This window comes from Hevea brasiliensis, chromosome 15 (genome assembly GCF_030052815.1).
Source record: "Hevea brasiliensis isolate MT/VB/25A 57/8 chromosome 15, ASM3005281v1, whole genome shotgun sequence".
Classification (NCBI taxonomy): Eukaryota; Viridiplantae; Streptophyta; class Magnoliopsida; order Malpighiales; family Euphorbiaceae; genus Hevea; species Hevea brasiliensis.
In genome coordinates this window covers 41,531,463-41,547,847 of record NC_079507.1, presented here as the reverse complement: position 1 = coordinate 41,547,847, position 16,385 = coordinate 41,531,463, and the positions used below count along the sequence as shown (strand labels likewise).

General features: G+C 33.8%; 1 protein-coding gene across 1 annotated transcript; it reads left to right on the top strand.

Annotated features, from left to right (window-relative positions):
• Positions 1 to 15,466: 15,466 nt before the first annotated feature.
• On the top strand, positions 15,467 to 16,129 carry LOC131174037 (uncharacterized). The gene is made up of 2 exons (XM_058137071.1): positions 15,467 to 15,671; positions 15,723 to 16,129. The coding sequence occupies exons 1-2, from the start codon at positions 15,467 to 15,469 to the stop codon at positions 16,127 to 16,129; spliced, it is 612 nt and encodes a 203-aa protein (XP_057993054.1).
• Positions 16,130 to 16,385: the final 256 nt, after the last annotated feature.

Here is a 16,385-nt window from a genome sequence, read left to right as displayed (position 1 = left end):
CCCATTATGATTCACACATACACCTTAATTTACTAACTCATTCACTAACCACATACATACATGCTTTAAACATGATCTCTAGTCCACTTTAAATCCATCAAAAACACTCCATCATTGTTCCTTCCTTAGGGCTGCCGAAATCCATGGTGGACATACACATAAATTTGGTTCATTTAATTCACAATTTCTTACCTATTTCAAGTCTCTAACATAGAAATAAAGGGTTTAAGGTATATATGTGCACTAACCTCTTGTAGGGCAGATTTTTCCAAGCTCAAACTTCACTTTCTTTCCTTTTCTAGGCTGCCAAACACTTTCCCAAGATGAGTGGACAAGTTTTAATGAAAGGGGTTTAGGGTTTAGTAGTGGAAACAAGAGAGAAATGAAGCTTTTTGATGGTTTTAATGGAGGTTTTGCTAGGGCAAGGGTTTCGGCTAGTTGGGAGGAAGAGGATGGCTGCTGTGTTTTTTAATTGTTTTGGTCTTCATTTATCTCTTTTATTAGTTAGTTAATTGTTTGTTTAAATGTGATTGGTGGTAGCTTTTTAAATGACATCGTAAAGATGTCATAATGAGCCTTTTTTTTATTTTTCTTTTCTTTTCATCACTACTCAATTTCAATTTAATTTTTAGTAATGTTTCTTCATATTTTATGTCATATTGATTATTTACTTAACTGGACAAGTCGGCCAAAAATCACCTCTGAAGGCGAAATGACCAAAATGCCCTTCGTTTGGCTTAACGGGTCAAAATTGTCTGTACCGATTGAAAAAATTTTCTAAATATTTTCTTGGCATTCTAATGCCATAGGAACCTCAATGACCCTTCTCTGGAGTCCCAATAATTATTTTATGAATTTTTACCCGGGTCTAGGGCTCCTAGTTGCGAGAATCGCAACTTCCCTCTGGGTTACCCATCGCTTGGGCACCGGCTCATTTGACTTGGTTAAATTTTATTTCTAAAATTTTTACTAAATTTTTCTTATTAATATTTGAGTTAATTATGGTTCCTCACTTTAGTTTAAATATTTTTCCGGATGTTCTAGCTGTCCGGACCGACACCGGTCATCGGAACAGTAGAATGTACGGAGTTGCTACCGGGAGGGTGTTACAACCGAGGTAGTAAGAAGTCCGGTAGAGATAGATCTTCTGGACAGAAACCACCTCGATCCGATCAGCAAACTCAGCAGAAACCCAGAAATGCGCTGTCAGATCGACTTTGTGAAACTTGTGGTAAATCACATAGTGGGGTACGTTATAGAGCCGTACGAGCATGTTTTAATTGTGGAGAGACTGGTCATTTTGCTAGGGATTGTATAAATCCATGTCGTTCTGGATCATTTACTACACCAAAGGGATCAACCCAAGTTTCTACCCCAAAGAGTTCACCATCAGTTAGTAGAGGCAGAGGTAGAGGTAGGGGTAGTACACCTAGAAGTTAGAGTACTGTGAATCAGCCAGAACAGGGTGATGCTCCAGCTGGAGTATACGCTATACGGCAGAGAGAAGAGGCTTAAACTTTTGACATTATTGCTGGTACTTTCTCAAATAGTAACTAAGATATGTATATGTATTGTTTGACCTGGAGTTTGCATACTTTTATGTTAGTGTTAGAACTATATGTTCTGTTATTATTCCTTTACAGGGGAATAAATTTTGATGCATTAGTGATTAATCCTTTAAGATAAGGATTGTGATAATAAGTGAAATTAGTTTGGAAGAGTTTATCAGCGAAAAGTATTTTCTAACACACCATAAATTATAAAGTTAATTGGCGAGCCTACTTAATGTAAGGCAAGAGGACGTAAAAGTAAGTTGTAGTAATAGACTTGCTCTAGATAAGGGTAAAGATGTTACAGTTATTACTTGTTAATGGATATTGTAATCAGAATAAGTTTCAGATATCACTGAATTCGAAAAGGATAAAAGATAGGAAAGTTTGATCTATTGGGATGTATCGTAGTAACTATGCAATGTTCTTGATGTTTATACTGTAAGCTGCAGATTACAGTACTGACTTGAGATTATTGTGTAGTGCTACGTACTACTCAATAGTACACCAAGATGAGAATAGTTGCCAACGTCATCTATTTTAGTATAGTTATGCCAGGACAAAATTTAATTGTTAGAAATAAGTTTGAAAATCCTACTTAGGGATCTAAAACTTAAAAGTTAGAATATCGAAAGGTTACAGTTCAACACAAAAGGAAGTAAGTTATAGAATATTGACAGATAAAAAGAGTTATGGAAGTAAAAATTCGAACAGTTAGTTCAGACATAACAAAGAAATGTTACGAATGTGAGGAAGACTATGGACTAGAATGGTCAGAGGACCAATGACTAGATAAATGATTCTAACATGACCTCAAGGGTCATTCAAGAAGGAAAATGAACTGAAATATTAGACAGTACAATAGTAAGAGGAGATTGGTGTTATACAAACAAATTAAATGTTGTATTAGATTGTTAAAAGTCTTATACAAATTTGAGGAAAAGAAGATTATACAATCATATAGAAAGGAGAAAATAAATGTATAACTATTGTAAGATGACTATTGGGTAAAATTTCGTGAACGAAATTTATTTTAAGGGGGGGAGAATTGTAACACCCCTATGTTCGGTAGTGCGTTCTACTATTCCAGTGATCAGTGTTGTCCGGACAGCTAGGATGCCTAGAACTACACTTCGATATGAGTGAGGAGACATAAAATAATGAAATACAAGAAAGGAAAATACAAGAAAAACAAAGAAAAAATAATAGCAAAGAAATGTAACCAAGTTAAGCGAGCCGAGAACCCTAGCGATGGGTGACCGCACCGGGAAGTCGCGGCATGGACCGTTGACTAGCCCTGGACCGCGGGGAACCCTGAAAAATATTTTTAGGACTTAAAGAGACATCAATTGAAGTATAAATATCATTAGAAATATCAAAGAAAAATTAATTAATTAGTACAAAGGAAGGTCAGAAATCGAAAAATGGACAAAACCCGGTGTTACCGAAAAATCGGGAATGCAACCCGAACAAGGGCATTGTGGTCAATTGACACCCTGAGCTGCCTTTTGACCTAAATTTCCATTAAAAATAAGTGATATTAAATTTTTTAAAATGCCATGGAAATAAGAAATTTTGCAAGTAATGTAATTAGAGGACTTATGGGGGATTAATTGGAATGTTAATAAGATTTGATTATTATAATATTAATTATACTTAATGGACAATTAGTGGACCACTAAGTGGGACTATAAAATGCCAAAATTCTGTCAACTTTCACCTTCATCTTCCTCATTCTTGATTTTTGCCGAATTGAATTTTCTCTCCATTGTCCTCCATGGCCGGCCACCCATGCAAAGCTCCAATCTTTACTTTCAAGCCATAAGTTCTTGTAAGTCTCTCCATTAAAAGTGATCCTTACACCATGGGCAGTAGATAGGCAGCAAGAAGACCAAGTTTTGGAGAGATTTTGAAGAGTTTCGAAAGTGGTAAGTTTGTGTTTTTGGTTAGTGCTTCATTAAAGTTAGTAAGGAGGTTATGGGTACTTGAATTGTGGAAAGAATTTTGGAGTTTGATGTTCTAAGGGAGATGCTTATTTTTGGCAGCCATGGAAACTCCTTGAAGACAGTTTATTTTTGTTGGTAAATGGTAGATTAAAGGATTGATTAAATATTTATGTGTGTAGGAAATTATTTGGGTGATGTATACTTAGTATATGTGAATGTGTATTTGAAATTTGAAGCTTGGGAATTAATGGAATGTAATGCATGAATTGGCAGCCTGGTTTGGTGAACCAAAAGGATATTATTTCATGTTTGGTTCATGGAATATTAATGTTGAATTGTAGTAGTAGTGATGGCAGTTTGGGTATTTGTGTGATGGTGTGAGATTGGACATGTAAATGAGCATGAATAGGTGATTAAATTGTTGTAATTGACTTTGACAAATTCTGCACTTTATGGTGTATGTTGAATGTGATTGTAAGCTGCCAAAATGATCAACAATATGTGGTAAAATATGTTTAGGTTATAGTACAAACCAAAGTTGACATGAATGTGGGGTTTGGTAATGCTAAAAGTGACCTTTGATGAGAAATGAAGACAATGCAATAGGGCAGTTTGTATTTTGGGCTTAAAACCTTAAGTGTGTGGCTCCAATTGGTATGAGACCAATTGGAGGTGAAACTAGGCACAAAATGTGCCAACTTTTATGAAGGAAGCTTGCCAAAATTCTGCTTGCAAGGTAGCTTGAAAAATGACCAAATCCGGATTAAGCGAAAATAAGGCCTGAAAATTAACCATTTGGGCAGCAGTTAGTGTTTAGGCTATAACTCACTCAAAACAGGTCCAATTGACCTGAAAATTTGACCATGAATAGTTAAGACCCATATCTACAAGTCTTATGAAGACAACAAAGCCCAGAAATGACTATAAGCAAGTCAAACAGCTTGCACAAGTTCGGGTCCAAAAACTGGCCGAACCAAAATTGACCTAAAATGACCTAAAGTGACCAATTTTGATTCATTTTGACCAGCAATAGTAAAATGACCATAACTTGGTCTACCTAACTCAGAAGGGCCTGAAATTTTGCCCCGCGTGCAATAAGACATAGATCTACAAGTTTTTAGTTTTGACCGAAACTCGAAAACCAAGGGAACTAGGTCATCCGGCTAGGTCAAACTAGTATCCCGGAGTCTAGCAAATTGCAAGAAAATGCAAGACACATGGAAATGAATTTGGTAACATGTACCAACTCTAAAAGACTATCAAATGTGACATATTAGTAACATTAAAACCTAATTCACTTAGAATGCATCGAGGGTCGACATATTAGGTTGACTAAGCAAATAATAGAATTCAGTGAATTAATTATCAAGCATTATCGTTAGAGACAGTTTAAATGAGTACTGAAACACTTCAAATTGTATTTCTCAGTTAGCAACGACTCAGGGAAAGGGAAGGAAACATTGAGTCAGAGCCAAGAGGCATATATCAAAGGTTTGTGCACAATAGTTATTTCTTTTGAATTTTTCAATTGAAATAAATTATGATTATTTATATGTTATTGTTTTAAATTGTGTATGTGCACAATAATTTTGACTTCTCATTTTCTACTAAAATATTTAATTGAACATTATAGTTTTAAATTGTGTCTGTGCACAATACTTTTATATTCACTGCTTTTTCTAGCAAATTTATTTGGAGAAATGAGTTATGAATAATTTTTGATTGTTTTGGTTTTGGGAATATTATTTGGAAATTATTGTGTTGCCAACTTTGCAAATGGAAATTTTGAGATAAAATGTGATTTATGGTTTGTATGAAATATTGTGATTTGAAATTGTTTTGATTCACACTTGGCATGACACTGTTATATATTCCTCCCTCTTTGACTTATCAGTCTAGGGTGAGTGTGATTATGTTCCTCCCTCTTTGACTTGCCAGTCTGAGGTGAGTGTGGATGAGTACTCATTATTCAGCTAGCTTCCTCCCTCATTGATTTCGATTATTGGAGTGAGTGTGTCTTGTCGTGGTGTACAACACGACATGTGTGGAAAAATTGTGTCATGGCCTAAATTGTGTTATCGATTGGCAACACTGTATTCTTCAGTTATTTGATCAAATTGTGTTATTGATTGGAAAAACTGTATTATTTAGTTATTTGATCAAATTGTGTTATGGATTGGCAAAACCATGTTATTCAGTTATTTGATCAAATTGTGTTATTGATTGGCAAAACAGTGTTACTCAGTTATTTGATCAAATTTATGTTATATGAACTTTGTAAATTATGAAATGGAATTGTGAACTATTTGATTTGTGAATTATCAATAAAAGATTTATGTATCGCATTTCAAATTGTTATTGTGCACCACTGAGTAAATTTTACTCAGTGATAGCTTTTCATTGCTGTCGCAGGTAGACAGACTAACAAGGCAGCAGACTAGGCTGCTAGTACTACACTGAGAGATCATCGGGTATATTGAGTATACCACATTTTGCATTTTGTACTATAATGTATGTTCACTATATGTATATATTGTTCTTGGTTTTGAGCAGTTGTAAATTAAAATTGTACATTGAAGTTGTAAAGTAAATTATGAGTTATTTTGGCTTGTAAAATTTGTACTGTATTTCTTTTATCTCAGTCTTTGAAAAATTATTATGGATTTGAGTTGAAAAACATATTGTGTTGAATTATGTTGGAGTTTGAGATTGAGAAAAATATTGAAGTGCTTTTTACAGGTTTTTGAAGAACTGTTTTGTCCAAAATACAGATGGCACTCTGCCAAAATTTTTACAGAAATTATTAATAGTCCAAATGTGTTAGCTGTTTCACTTCAGTTCAAAAAGGTTTTTAACACCTGTAAATTGTGCTCACCACTGTAAAAAGAAGTAAGAAAAGTTTTAAAATCCCTTGTAGTGTATTTAATGGGTTATCAGTAGACGAAGTTGGTAATTCATTAGGTATACTACGGGATCATGTTATGCACTACAGAGGGGTAGGGTGTGATATTATAGATCACATTTCTCTGCTCTCTGATTTTTATTGTAGTGTCCTAACTGTCATCATCTCTCGCTAGAGATTCTCTCATCTCTTAACTATTCATTGACCATTTTTCTGACATCTCGAGTATTCACCATACCTCTTTGTACTTGACTTGATGTTTCATAACTTCAATCAACCTTGGTGCTCACCCCTCTTTCATTGAGCCCTAATGTGTCTCTTGGTGACTTCAGTCCCCATTTTTCTATTTCAATAATCTTTGCTCCCCAAAGATATGACTTATGTTCTTTATCCTATAGTACCCTATGAGATGCTTTACTGTATAGGCATCTTATTTGAAATCTTTGCTTGTCCTTTGACCTCAATGGTTAACACCTATGCATCTTCTCACTGCAATGATACTTTGAATTTTCCAATCTACTCTGTGTCATTACTACGGTCCTCAGACCAACTCCTGTCCATCTTATGTAACCCATCATGTAGAGCTCCATCCAAGTGTTAAGCATACTCTACACCCTTTATCAACTTTGAAAAGTGAACAGGGTCTCTTCTCCTATATAACAAAAGTGTTTATATTCCCTAACAACTCAGTTAACGCGACTTTGTCATTTCCCACTCCTTCTCTAAAATGGGAGTATCTTGACTTTTTCCTAAAGCTTCTTATTATGTGACATACTTTTTGACACATTGGCACTTAGATTGAGGCTCCACTACTCCTTTAATCTATCATCTCATCATAACTTGTTTTACACATCCCTTAGTGTGTCCCTAGCATACTTATTCCTTCTTATTCTCATCATTGTAACCAACTCTACCAAGCTTTCCTCTTGTCCTTTGGATCTTATCTACTTCCTTTTCCTGTTTATGTTATTGTTGATATCTTTCCAACCTACTGTACTTATTCTTTAACCTTTGTCCTCTCTCATCCGTATACCTTTTCCTTCAAGGATGACCTTCCCATCATCGATTTTAACCTTCTTTTTATTTCTTAATCCTATCTTGACTACTAGTTCCATTACTCCTGGAATTCTAACCTTACGATTAGCTCCTACCAACACATCCTTCACATCATATAACACTCATAATTGACCATAGAAAATCCTCCTTGTATCTCCTTCCCAACTTGACCATTAGAACATTACCATTCCCTACTACCCTTAGTAGGAAATCGCTCATCCTAGTTAGATAAAAGCCCCATAAACAATAAGTTCCATCTAAACTAATATGGCTGTGAGAAATGTGTGCTATGCCTTAATTCCAGACAATATACTTTTTGTGTTCATTCTTCATAATATGACCACATATATTGCCCATGGCTTTCCAAACTTTAGCCTCAAATTTACCCATCAACAATAATTTCACCCATTAAAACTTATCCACAATTAGCACTTCTTCCAGCTTATAATCCAAAAGGGTTGCAAGTCCTAGTAACTAACTTGTTTTAACTCCTGTCACTACTTCGATTGTCCTTTAATACATAACATCAGGTACACTTTACCGTCATTTTCTTTTAAGAAGAATGTGTACAGATGGGTACCTATCAGGTTCTTAAATACTAGGTCATCTCAACATTATTTCCTTTGCTTATGTAGACTTCCAGAGCTAAAGGTACGATCTAAACTTGAAGAGAATGAGAAATCTCCTCCTACTGACATTAGCACACTATTCATGTCTCTTAGTCTCCTCCTTGAAATTTCATCATCTCTCTATAAGATATCAACTACAATAATCCTTCTGTTTCACCAACGATTTGCCTGACATATCATCTCAAGATTTTCTATATCCACTTGTACTCCATTTCTACCTTTTTATGTCTACCTTAACTCTTTTGCATCCCTATATTTTATTGTATTCAAGAAGATACCTCTCACTAATAGATTCTTCCAAAATGAATTCCAATCACGCTTATTGTCATAACTCTCATCCTTGTGCTTTGTAGTGACTTGTGACTGTCACTCATACATACTCTTCCCGCTGTATCTCTTACTGTCATTCTATCACTCATTTTCATTCATGTTTCCTTATGAAAGGACCCTACTGGTCATACTGAAAATGTTCATCTAACCCTTGATCACAGACCTTATAATTGTTATCTCACCATCTCTACTTGTGACCTAAGCCTATATGCCATTTTACACCATCCCTTTTACTCGTTATGCCTATTTGAACCATTAGGTTTACTTTGATTTAACTTACCACTTATTAATTTACTCCTTCGCCTGATAAGGCAGTTCAGGACACCATTGCACATCCTATAACTTTTACTTACTCTGGTTACATTCCTCAACTAACTTTCCTCCTACTGTTAGAAATTTAAATGGATTTTATCCCAATGCTACGTACTCCATTCTAGGAATAGGAATAAATAGAGTTTGATCCCTATCCTGCAACTCTAAACTCCATGTTTTGGCTATTGACACTGCCCAAATTATGACCTGCTCTAAGTTCTACACTTCTGGATTCTAAATCTTGACAACTATCCTTACTCATGTAATCTCATTCTGGGCTTTAATTGCCTCTTAGTTCATCCTATTTACCTTGTCCAGGATAGCACTTTATGTGCTTCATACCTCCCTTTGATCTCCCTAGCCTTGTCATATTCTTGGCTATTTGGTTTGCTCTTTAATTCATCTCCCAAAATGAACCCTTGATTACTTTATTCCTTAGCTTCATTCTTCTTGACCTGACAGTTATGCTAGGTAACTATACCTTTAGTATCTCTGTTAGGTCATCTTCACCTCTATACTACTCAGAATTGGTCCTTCGACCACTCAATTAGTTAAAACTTAAGATACTAAACACCATAACCTGTCATTCAATTCACATGATTTTCATCCATCAAAATCTAATCACCTATGGTTTCTATAATGAAATTTATACCCTGTCCAATATACCCTAGCCAACTGTTCTCTACCACACTCCCCAGTCCCATTTAGGACATCATTCTACAAATCATTATATTAGTAGTACTCTTCTGTCTCCCCTGAGAAGACATCACTAAACTCTACAGCATTACTAACTATAAAAGAGGCACCACATCTACCGCATTATCACAACTATATAAGGCTATTTGCTCTCTTTTATATTATAAACTTTCCTAAAATGCCATTTCATAGGCTACATATATTATTCATAACCTCCACTCTCATTTAGGGAGTAAAATTGTACTTATGCTCCATTGTCACACAAAGGAGATGCTATCTACACTAAACTTTAGGCAATACGTCCACCATAATGCCAACACTACCAACGATTTCATACTGGTGACTAGATGATCCCACTAAGTAGTTGTCATCATTACACTGCAACCATACTAAAAACCTCTAATCTCATGTCACTTATGTTATAACTCTGTGCTTAAGTTAGGATAACTGAGTCACTAACTCTAGTTACCACCCAACTGTGCCCTTTCGATATTCTGACTTTAGACCCCTAACTAGGAGTTCCTAACTCCTCTGCAGATATGGAACTCTAGTTTGGCATATCTGTACCAAACAGAGGTCATCTACAAACATTCTTATCATGAAGCACCACAATGAAGCACGTAGCTCTACACAATAATCCCATGTCAGTACTGTAATCTGCAGCTTATAGAGTAGACATCGAGAACATTGTATAGTTACTAAGATACGTCCTGAAGACTAGGTCTCCCAATCTCTTATCTCTCTTGAATCTACTGATATCATAAACTCACTCTGACTAGGTCATCCACTGACGACTGCTAGCAGTGGTATCCTCACCCTTATCTAGGGCAACTGTACTTTCAAAAATCACCTTTATGTACTCATTCCTTGCACTAGATAGGCACACCACTTAAACCCATACTGATAAAAACATAGTATTTCTTAGAGTAAATAGTTCCATGGCAGACCTCATCACGTATGCTAAATCTATTTCACATCACCATGTACTTCACAAAACTGAGGTGCTAAACTGAAGCACTCTTATATTAACCGAGAAATAATGCAAAATCTAGAAGCAAGAAATTATAGAAGAAGACGAAACAGAATCCGATACTTCGCATGTGACCCCCTAATTAAACTCTCTTCTTAAAGTTTTAGATATGTACTTCCCATGAATCTGAAGCCTAGGCTCTGATACCATAATTGTCACGACCCATTCCCATGGGCCAAACCAGCACTAGGACCTAGGCAGGTGTAAAAGCCTTCAAGGCCCATAGTAAGCCTTACTGTTCCTAAATCCATAGCCAAGGCCCAAAAACTGACGACCAACATAAAAATAAAATAAAAATAAAATATTTTTATTCGGGTCAACCCAACCCAATGACCATAAAAAACTAAAGTCATGGGAGCCCTGTTAAACCCTGATACCATTATTTACAAATTGTTTAAATATCATACAAATCTTCATTTAGTAACCTCAAGAATTTTAAATTAACACAATTCCTAACAGGGTCCATACTACTGCTAACACATGCGGAGTTCTAGATTTTAAATTTAGAAAATAATAAAATAATTAAATAACTGTTGTTAAACCTGCGAGGAAGAAAACAGGTTACTCTGAAAAAGAACTCCTTCTGTAGCCTGAAAAATAGGGTGAACAGGAGTGAGCGTTCAACTAATAGAGTAAGATATTTATTTTACATATAATTTCTATAACTATCTAATTCTAATGCATCCTTAGAAATGAAATGCATCATTTTCATACTAGTCAAACAAATCATATTAAATCACATCAAGGATAATCTAGAGCACTCACGCACCCGTATCAAGTCCACATTCACGCATACATATATGGGGAGCTGATCCCCCTGCCTAGCTCTCTTAATCTAAGACCTGCCAGCGAGATCAACTCGAGCCGAACTTTCGCTTAATAATTCATATGCAGGAGCAAGCGAGATCAACTCAAAGCCATGCCTACCCTGACTTATCCATAATAAGGATCAGGTCCTAGCGAGTTAAGCTCCAGCTGCGTCTACCCGTCTTACTCATATCCATATACTCCACATACACACCAATTCACACACATAGCTCCAGATTATCAAAACACAGCAACCAAAGAAATATCATCATGATTAAATGCAAAATAGGGTATGCCTAATATTTAACTACATAAATATAAGTATAAGTGATGCATGAGCATGCCAGAAATATAATAATATTGAAATTGTAAATAAAATAAATATCTACTCACAGATTAGTCGATTGGACTGTAGTTGGTCCGGCTGAAAGGAGAAAACAGCCGGTACTGACCACCTAAACATACACACTAACCTCTATTGAAAGATTGACAGAATTAAATAGTGGATTTAGACCATAAAATCAAAATAGTTCATAAGATCATATCGAAATTTTGGCAGAGTTTTTCCTAAACCTAGGACCTACCCAACCTGCAAAATAGTTCAAATTACAATTCTAAAATCACACATCTCATCTCCACATATCATCAACAACACATGGCCCCTCCTGGCTCTCCAATTCAAGCAAAAATAGAAAATTATGTTTTTGCCCCTAAAACTGATATTTTGTAAAAATTACTCAAACGGGCTCTAAAAATTCTAAAACTTTACCCCGTGGTCCTTAACAATATTATAAGGCAATTGCAAAAGGACTTTTAATTTTCTAATAACTCCTGAATATTTTTTGAATTTTTATTCAAGAATATTACTCAATTCTATAAGTTTTCAACAGCTAATATGTTCTTAATTTAACCTAAATAAATATTCACATATTTAACTCTCCATTCTCAAGCTTCAACCAATCATATAAAATTTAAATACCATAAATTCAGATAATCTTATAAGCCCATATACTAAAAATCTAACTAAAACCTATATATATTTTTCAAAAATATTCCACAATCACTTAAAAATTCAACAAACACCATAGAATATCTCTAAATAATTTTACTTTCATCATATATTTTTCTTAGAATTTTTCTCCAATTTTTCATGTTTAAGAAACACTACATTTAAGTACCACAGACTGAGAAATAAGGAAAATAATCTTACCTAAAGCTTATCTGTGTCTTGAAAATTCAAAAAAATTATCAGGAAGCCTTTGGAAGTTTAATCATCGCCAAAGCTCACCGAAGCCATAGCCAAAACCATGGTGGCCAGCCACCGGTCGCCGAGGACATCTGCTAGAACTAGTCACACCAAAATGTTCTTCTCCACCTCTTGAGTCCATATGTGGTCTCGGATCGTTGATCTAACAGTCGGATCGTCCTAGATCTGACCAAAAAACTTGAAAAACTCAAAACTTCTCTCCTCCATATCTCACTCATCCGACCACCAAATGTCACAAAATTGTTATCAACGGAAAGCTCTTGAAATAAGCTTTCCAACGCCACCTGAATCACTTTGATCGGAGGTCGGATGAAGCCGGAATCGTGCCTAGAAGTTGGCTGCCTTGCACGCGGGTTTTTCTCTCTCCTTCGTCACTTATCGCCGCTTCTTGTGCTTCTCCAACTAGCTAGTGGTGCATCGGCGTAGTGGGTTGGTGGGGGAACTCCTTACCGGCGGTGGTAGTGGGTGGTTGCCAGAAAAAATGAAGGAAATGGGTGGTGGAAAAGGGTAGGGAGAAAGAGGGTGACGGGAGAGGAAGAAGAAAGAGAGGGGGGAGGGGGGGGGGGGGAATTATTTATTTATTTATTTATTTTTAATCTGGGAATGAATTTAGACATACATGTTATCTAGATTCATTCCTAGAAATAAAAATTATAATATACAATAAATAAAAATAATAACAATATAATTAAATTAATAACCATAATTAAATATTAGAAACAAGGTTAACAATAATAAATATTATATTTTATTAATTGATTTAATAGTAATATTTAAAACTAATCATTTAAATAAAAATTAGATTGTTAAATAATTTTACATAATTATATTTTAGAAACGATCATTAAAAATATATGTATAAATAAAAGTATTACAAAGTTATAATTTAGTTAGATAATCTTAAAATAATATTTAAATATCATATAGAAGTGTAAAATTTATAATTTAAAAATTTTGGCTATTACACATATCATGATTTTTGAAACATTATTATTAAAATTCTTAGATTTTACATCTAAGAAATATTTTTAGAAATAAATGTTTAAATTTTATAAATAAATTTGCAACGAATAATTATTTTTTTAAACATAGTGAATAATTATTTAAATATATATATTAATATAATTTTTTTAAAAAATAATTAACCATTTTTCTAATTTAACAAAAATTTAACTAAAAAATATATTTTTTTTAAATATATAATATAATGAGTAGAGTTTATAATTTACTCAAGAACTTAAAAGTTTTTAAAATTATAGTAAAAAGAATTTTAAATACCTATTTTTTTTTATAAGATAAGATTTTAAAAGTTGAAATTTAAAAAATGTTTGGATCAAAAGTTGATATTTAATATGATGGTGACAGACCTTTTACTTGTTCTCAAAACTCTTAATTTAAAATTAAATATAGAATAATATTTATTAGATGAATTATTTTAAAAACATTATGAACAATACATAACATTTACTTGGCCCACTTAAATTTTTTTTTACCGTAAAAGGTATCGGTCCACTCAAATTCTAATTTATAGTTAAAATAAAATTACTATTTGGACCACGATAATCAAATTCAAATAAATAAATAACCCAATAAAATATAAAAATTTTTAAATTTAGAGAGTTAATTTAATTTTAAATATATAGAATCTTATTAATTTTTTTTTATCATAAAACTAGAGAGGCAATTTAAATTTGAATATATATAATCGTGCTAATTTTTTTTACGTAAATTGCACTAGCTGTCCTTGAACTTAAGGGTGTACATATTTGCTACCTCTATTTTAAGCATATTTGTAGAAGCAATGAGAAGCCTTAAAATGAATACCATTAGATGGTAAAGACCTAAAGCATTTTTGAGGCTACAGAATGACTAGAAAATTACTAAAATAAAATAATTTTGACATTTTTAAAAAATAAAAGATTTTTAAGGGACATAAGCCTCTATTATTTAATTAGATTTAATCTAGCATTTAAATATCTAATTGAGCTAAATTAAATAATGAAATCCATTAAACTTTTTAATTTTAGTTAAAAATAGATATGGGGAATATTTTAGACTTTATGAAAAAATTTCTGGTTAATTAATAAAATAAAAAAAGAAAAAGAGGCGTTCTCTCTAGGAGGTAGAGATTTAGACATTCCTAATCTTATAAAAATGAGTCGTAAGCGAGATGGTGAAGTTGTTTCTTCAGACACGGGTTCCTTTTCCTCAGTAGATGAGTGATGATGAGGGATGTACTTTGGATCAAGAGAGGGTTTTGGACCCTTATACGCAAGATTAATGCTCTCTTGTTCGTCTGACTTCCTATTTTCATATGGAGATGCCAAGGGGCAGGCAATTTATGTTATAAATAGCTTGTATGTTAGATAGTATAGAGAGAAAGAATTCCTATATTGTTAAAATATAAGAAAGTGAAGGAATGACAAGAGTGAAATATGTATAGAATTATATATATATAATTAAATATATATTATTCTATTATGGCACTTAACAAGTAGATGTGTCTGTTAATAGACAGACATATCAATTCTATACAAATAGTCACAACTATTTGTATAGGTATCTTTTAATAAACAGACATGTCTATTACATAAATAGTTGTATCTATTGGAGATAGACAGATGTGTCTATCTAGTAAAGGTGCCATGACTTTTCATTCCTTATAAATATGGATGAGTTTTTTCAATCCAGATATATACTACTTCTACTTCTTCTTCTTTTCTTCTAATCTCTCTAAATTCAGTTCATATAAAGAGTTCTTAAGGGAAATCTTCAGGAGTTGCTGTCTGCAGATTTCAGGCTTTGTTGTATCCTGGAGGTATATTGCCATAACCTTGCAGCAATCTAGTGGGGGCAATTAATACCTTAAAGATAGTGATTCATCACGCCTCAAAGCCTATTCTACACCCACTGCCTCAACAATTTTAAGGTATTAATTGCAATGGAGTCCAAGGCTGTTTCCGTGATGAATCAAGAGTTTGTGAAACTTGATCGTTTTGATGGGACAAACTATGTTCGCTGGAAAGACAAGATGCTATTCCTACTCACCACATTGAAGATTTCTTATATACTTGATCCAAGTCTGCCTGCTATTTCACCACCAACTCCAGAAGATTCTGAACAAGTGAAAGCAGATCGAGACAAACGTGAAGAAGATGAATTGCTATGCAGAGGTCATATTCTTAACAACTTGTCAGATAGGCTATATGATCTATTTACTTCTGTCAAGTCTCCAATGGAAATCTGGAAATCACTGGAGTTCAAATACAACTCAAAAAAACAAGGTGTGGATAAATTTCTCATCATGAAATATTTTGAATTCCAAATGGTTGATAATATATCTGTTATGGATCAAGTCCATGAGTTACATGTCCTTGTTTCAAAACTTAAAGATTTGAAAGTGATAGTTCCTGAATCGTTGCAAGTAGGAGGAATAATAGCAAAACTTCCTCCTAGTTGGAATGATTATAGGAAGAAATTACTGCATACTACAGAAGATTTTTCTCTAGAACAGATTCAGAAACACTTGCGCATTGAAGAAGAGACAAGAAATCGTGATAAGAAATTTGTTTCTGAATCTACTACAAAAGTTAATTTTGTGTAGGAAGTCGAATTTTCAAAAGAAAAATTCGAAGTAAGAGAAAGTTTTCAAGCAAACAGCAACAAGATTAGTTATGGCAGAATAAAGAAATCAAAGAAAGGAAGAACTTGTTACAATTGTGGCAAGAAAGGGCACTACAAACGTGAATGCAGGTTTCTAAAGAAACATAAGAAAGAAGATACGAATAATAGTGCTCAGAATTCCAATAAAGCAAATATAGTTGAACAAACTACTGAATTGATTGCAATGATATCAGATT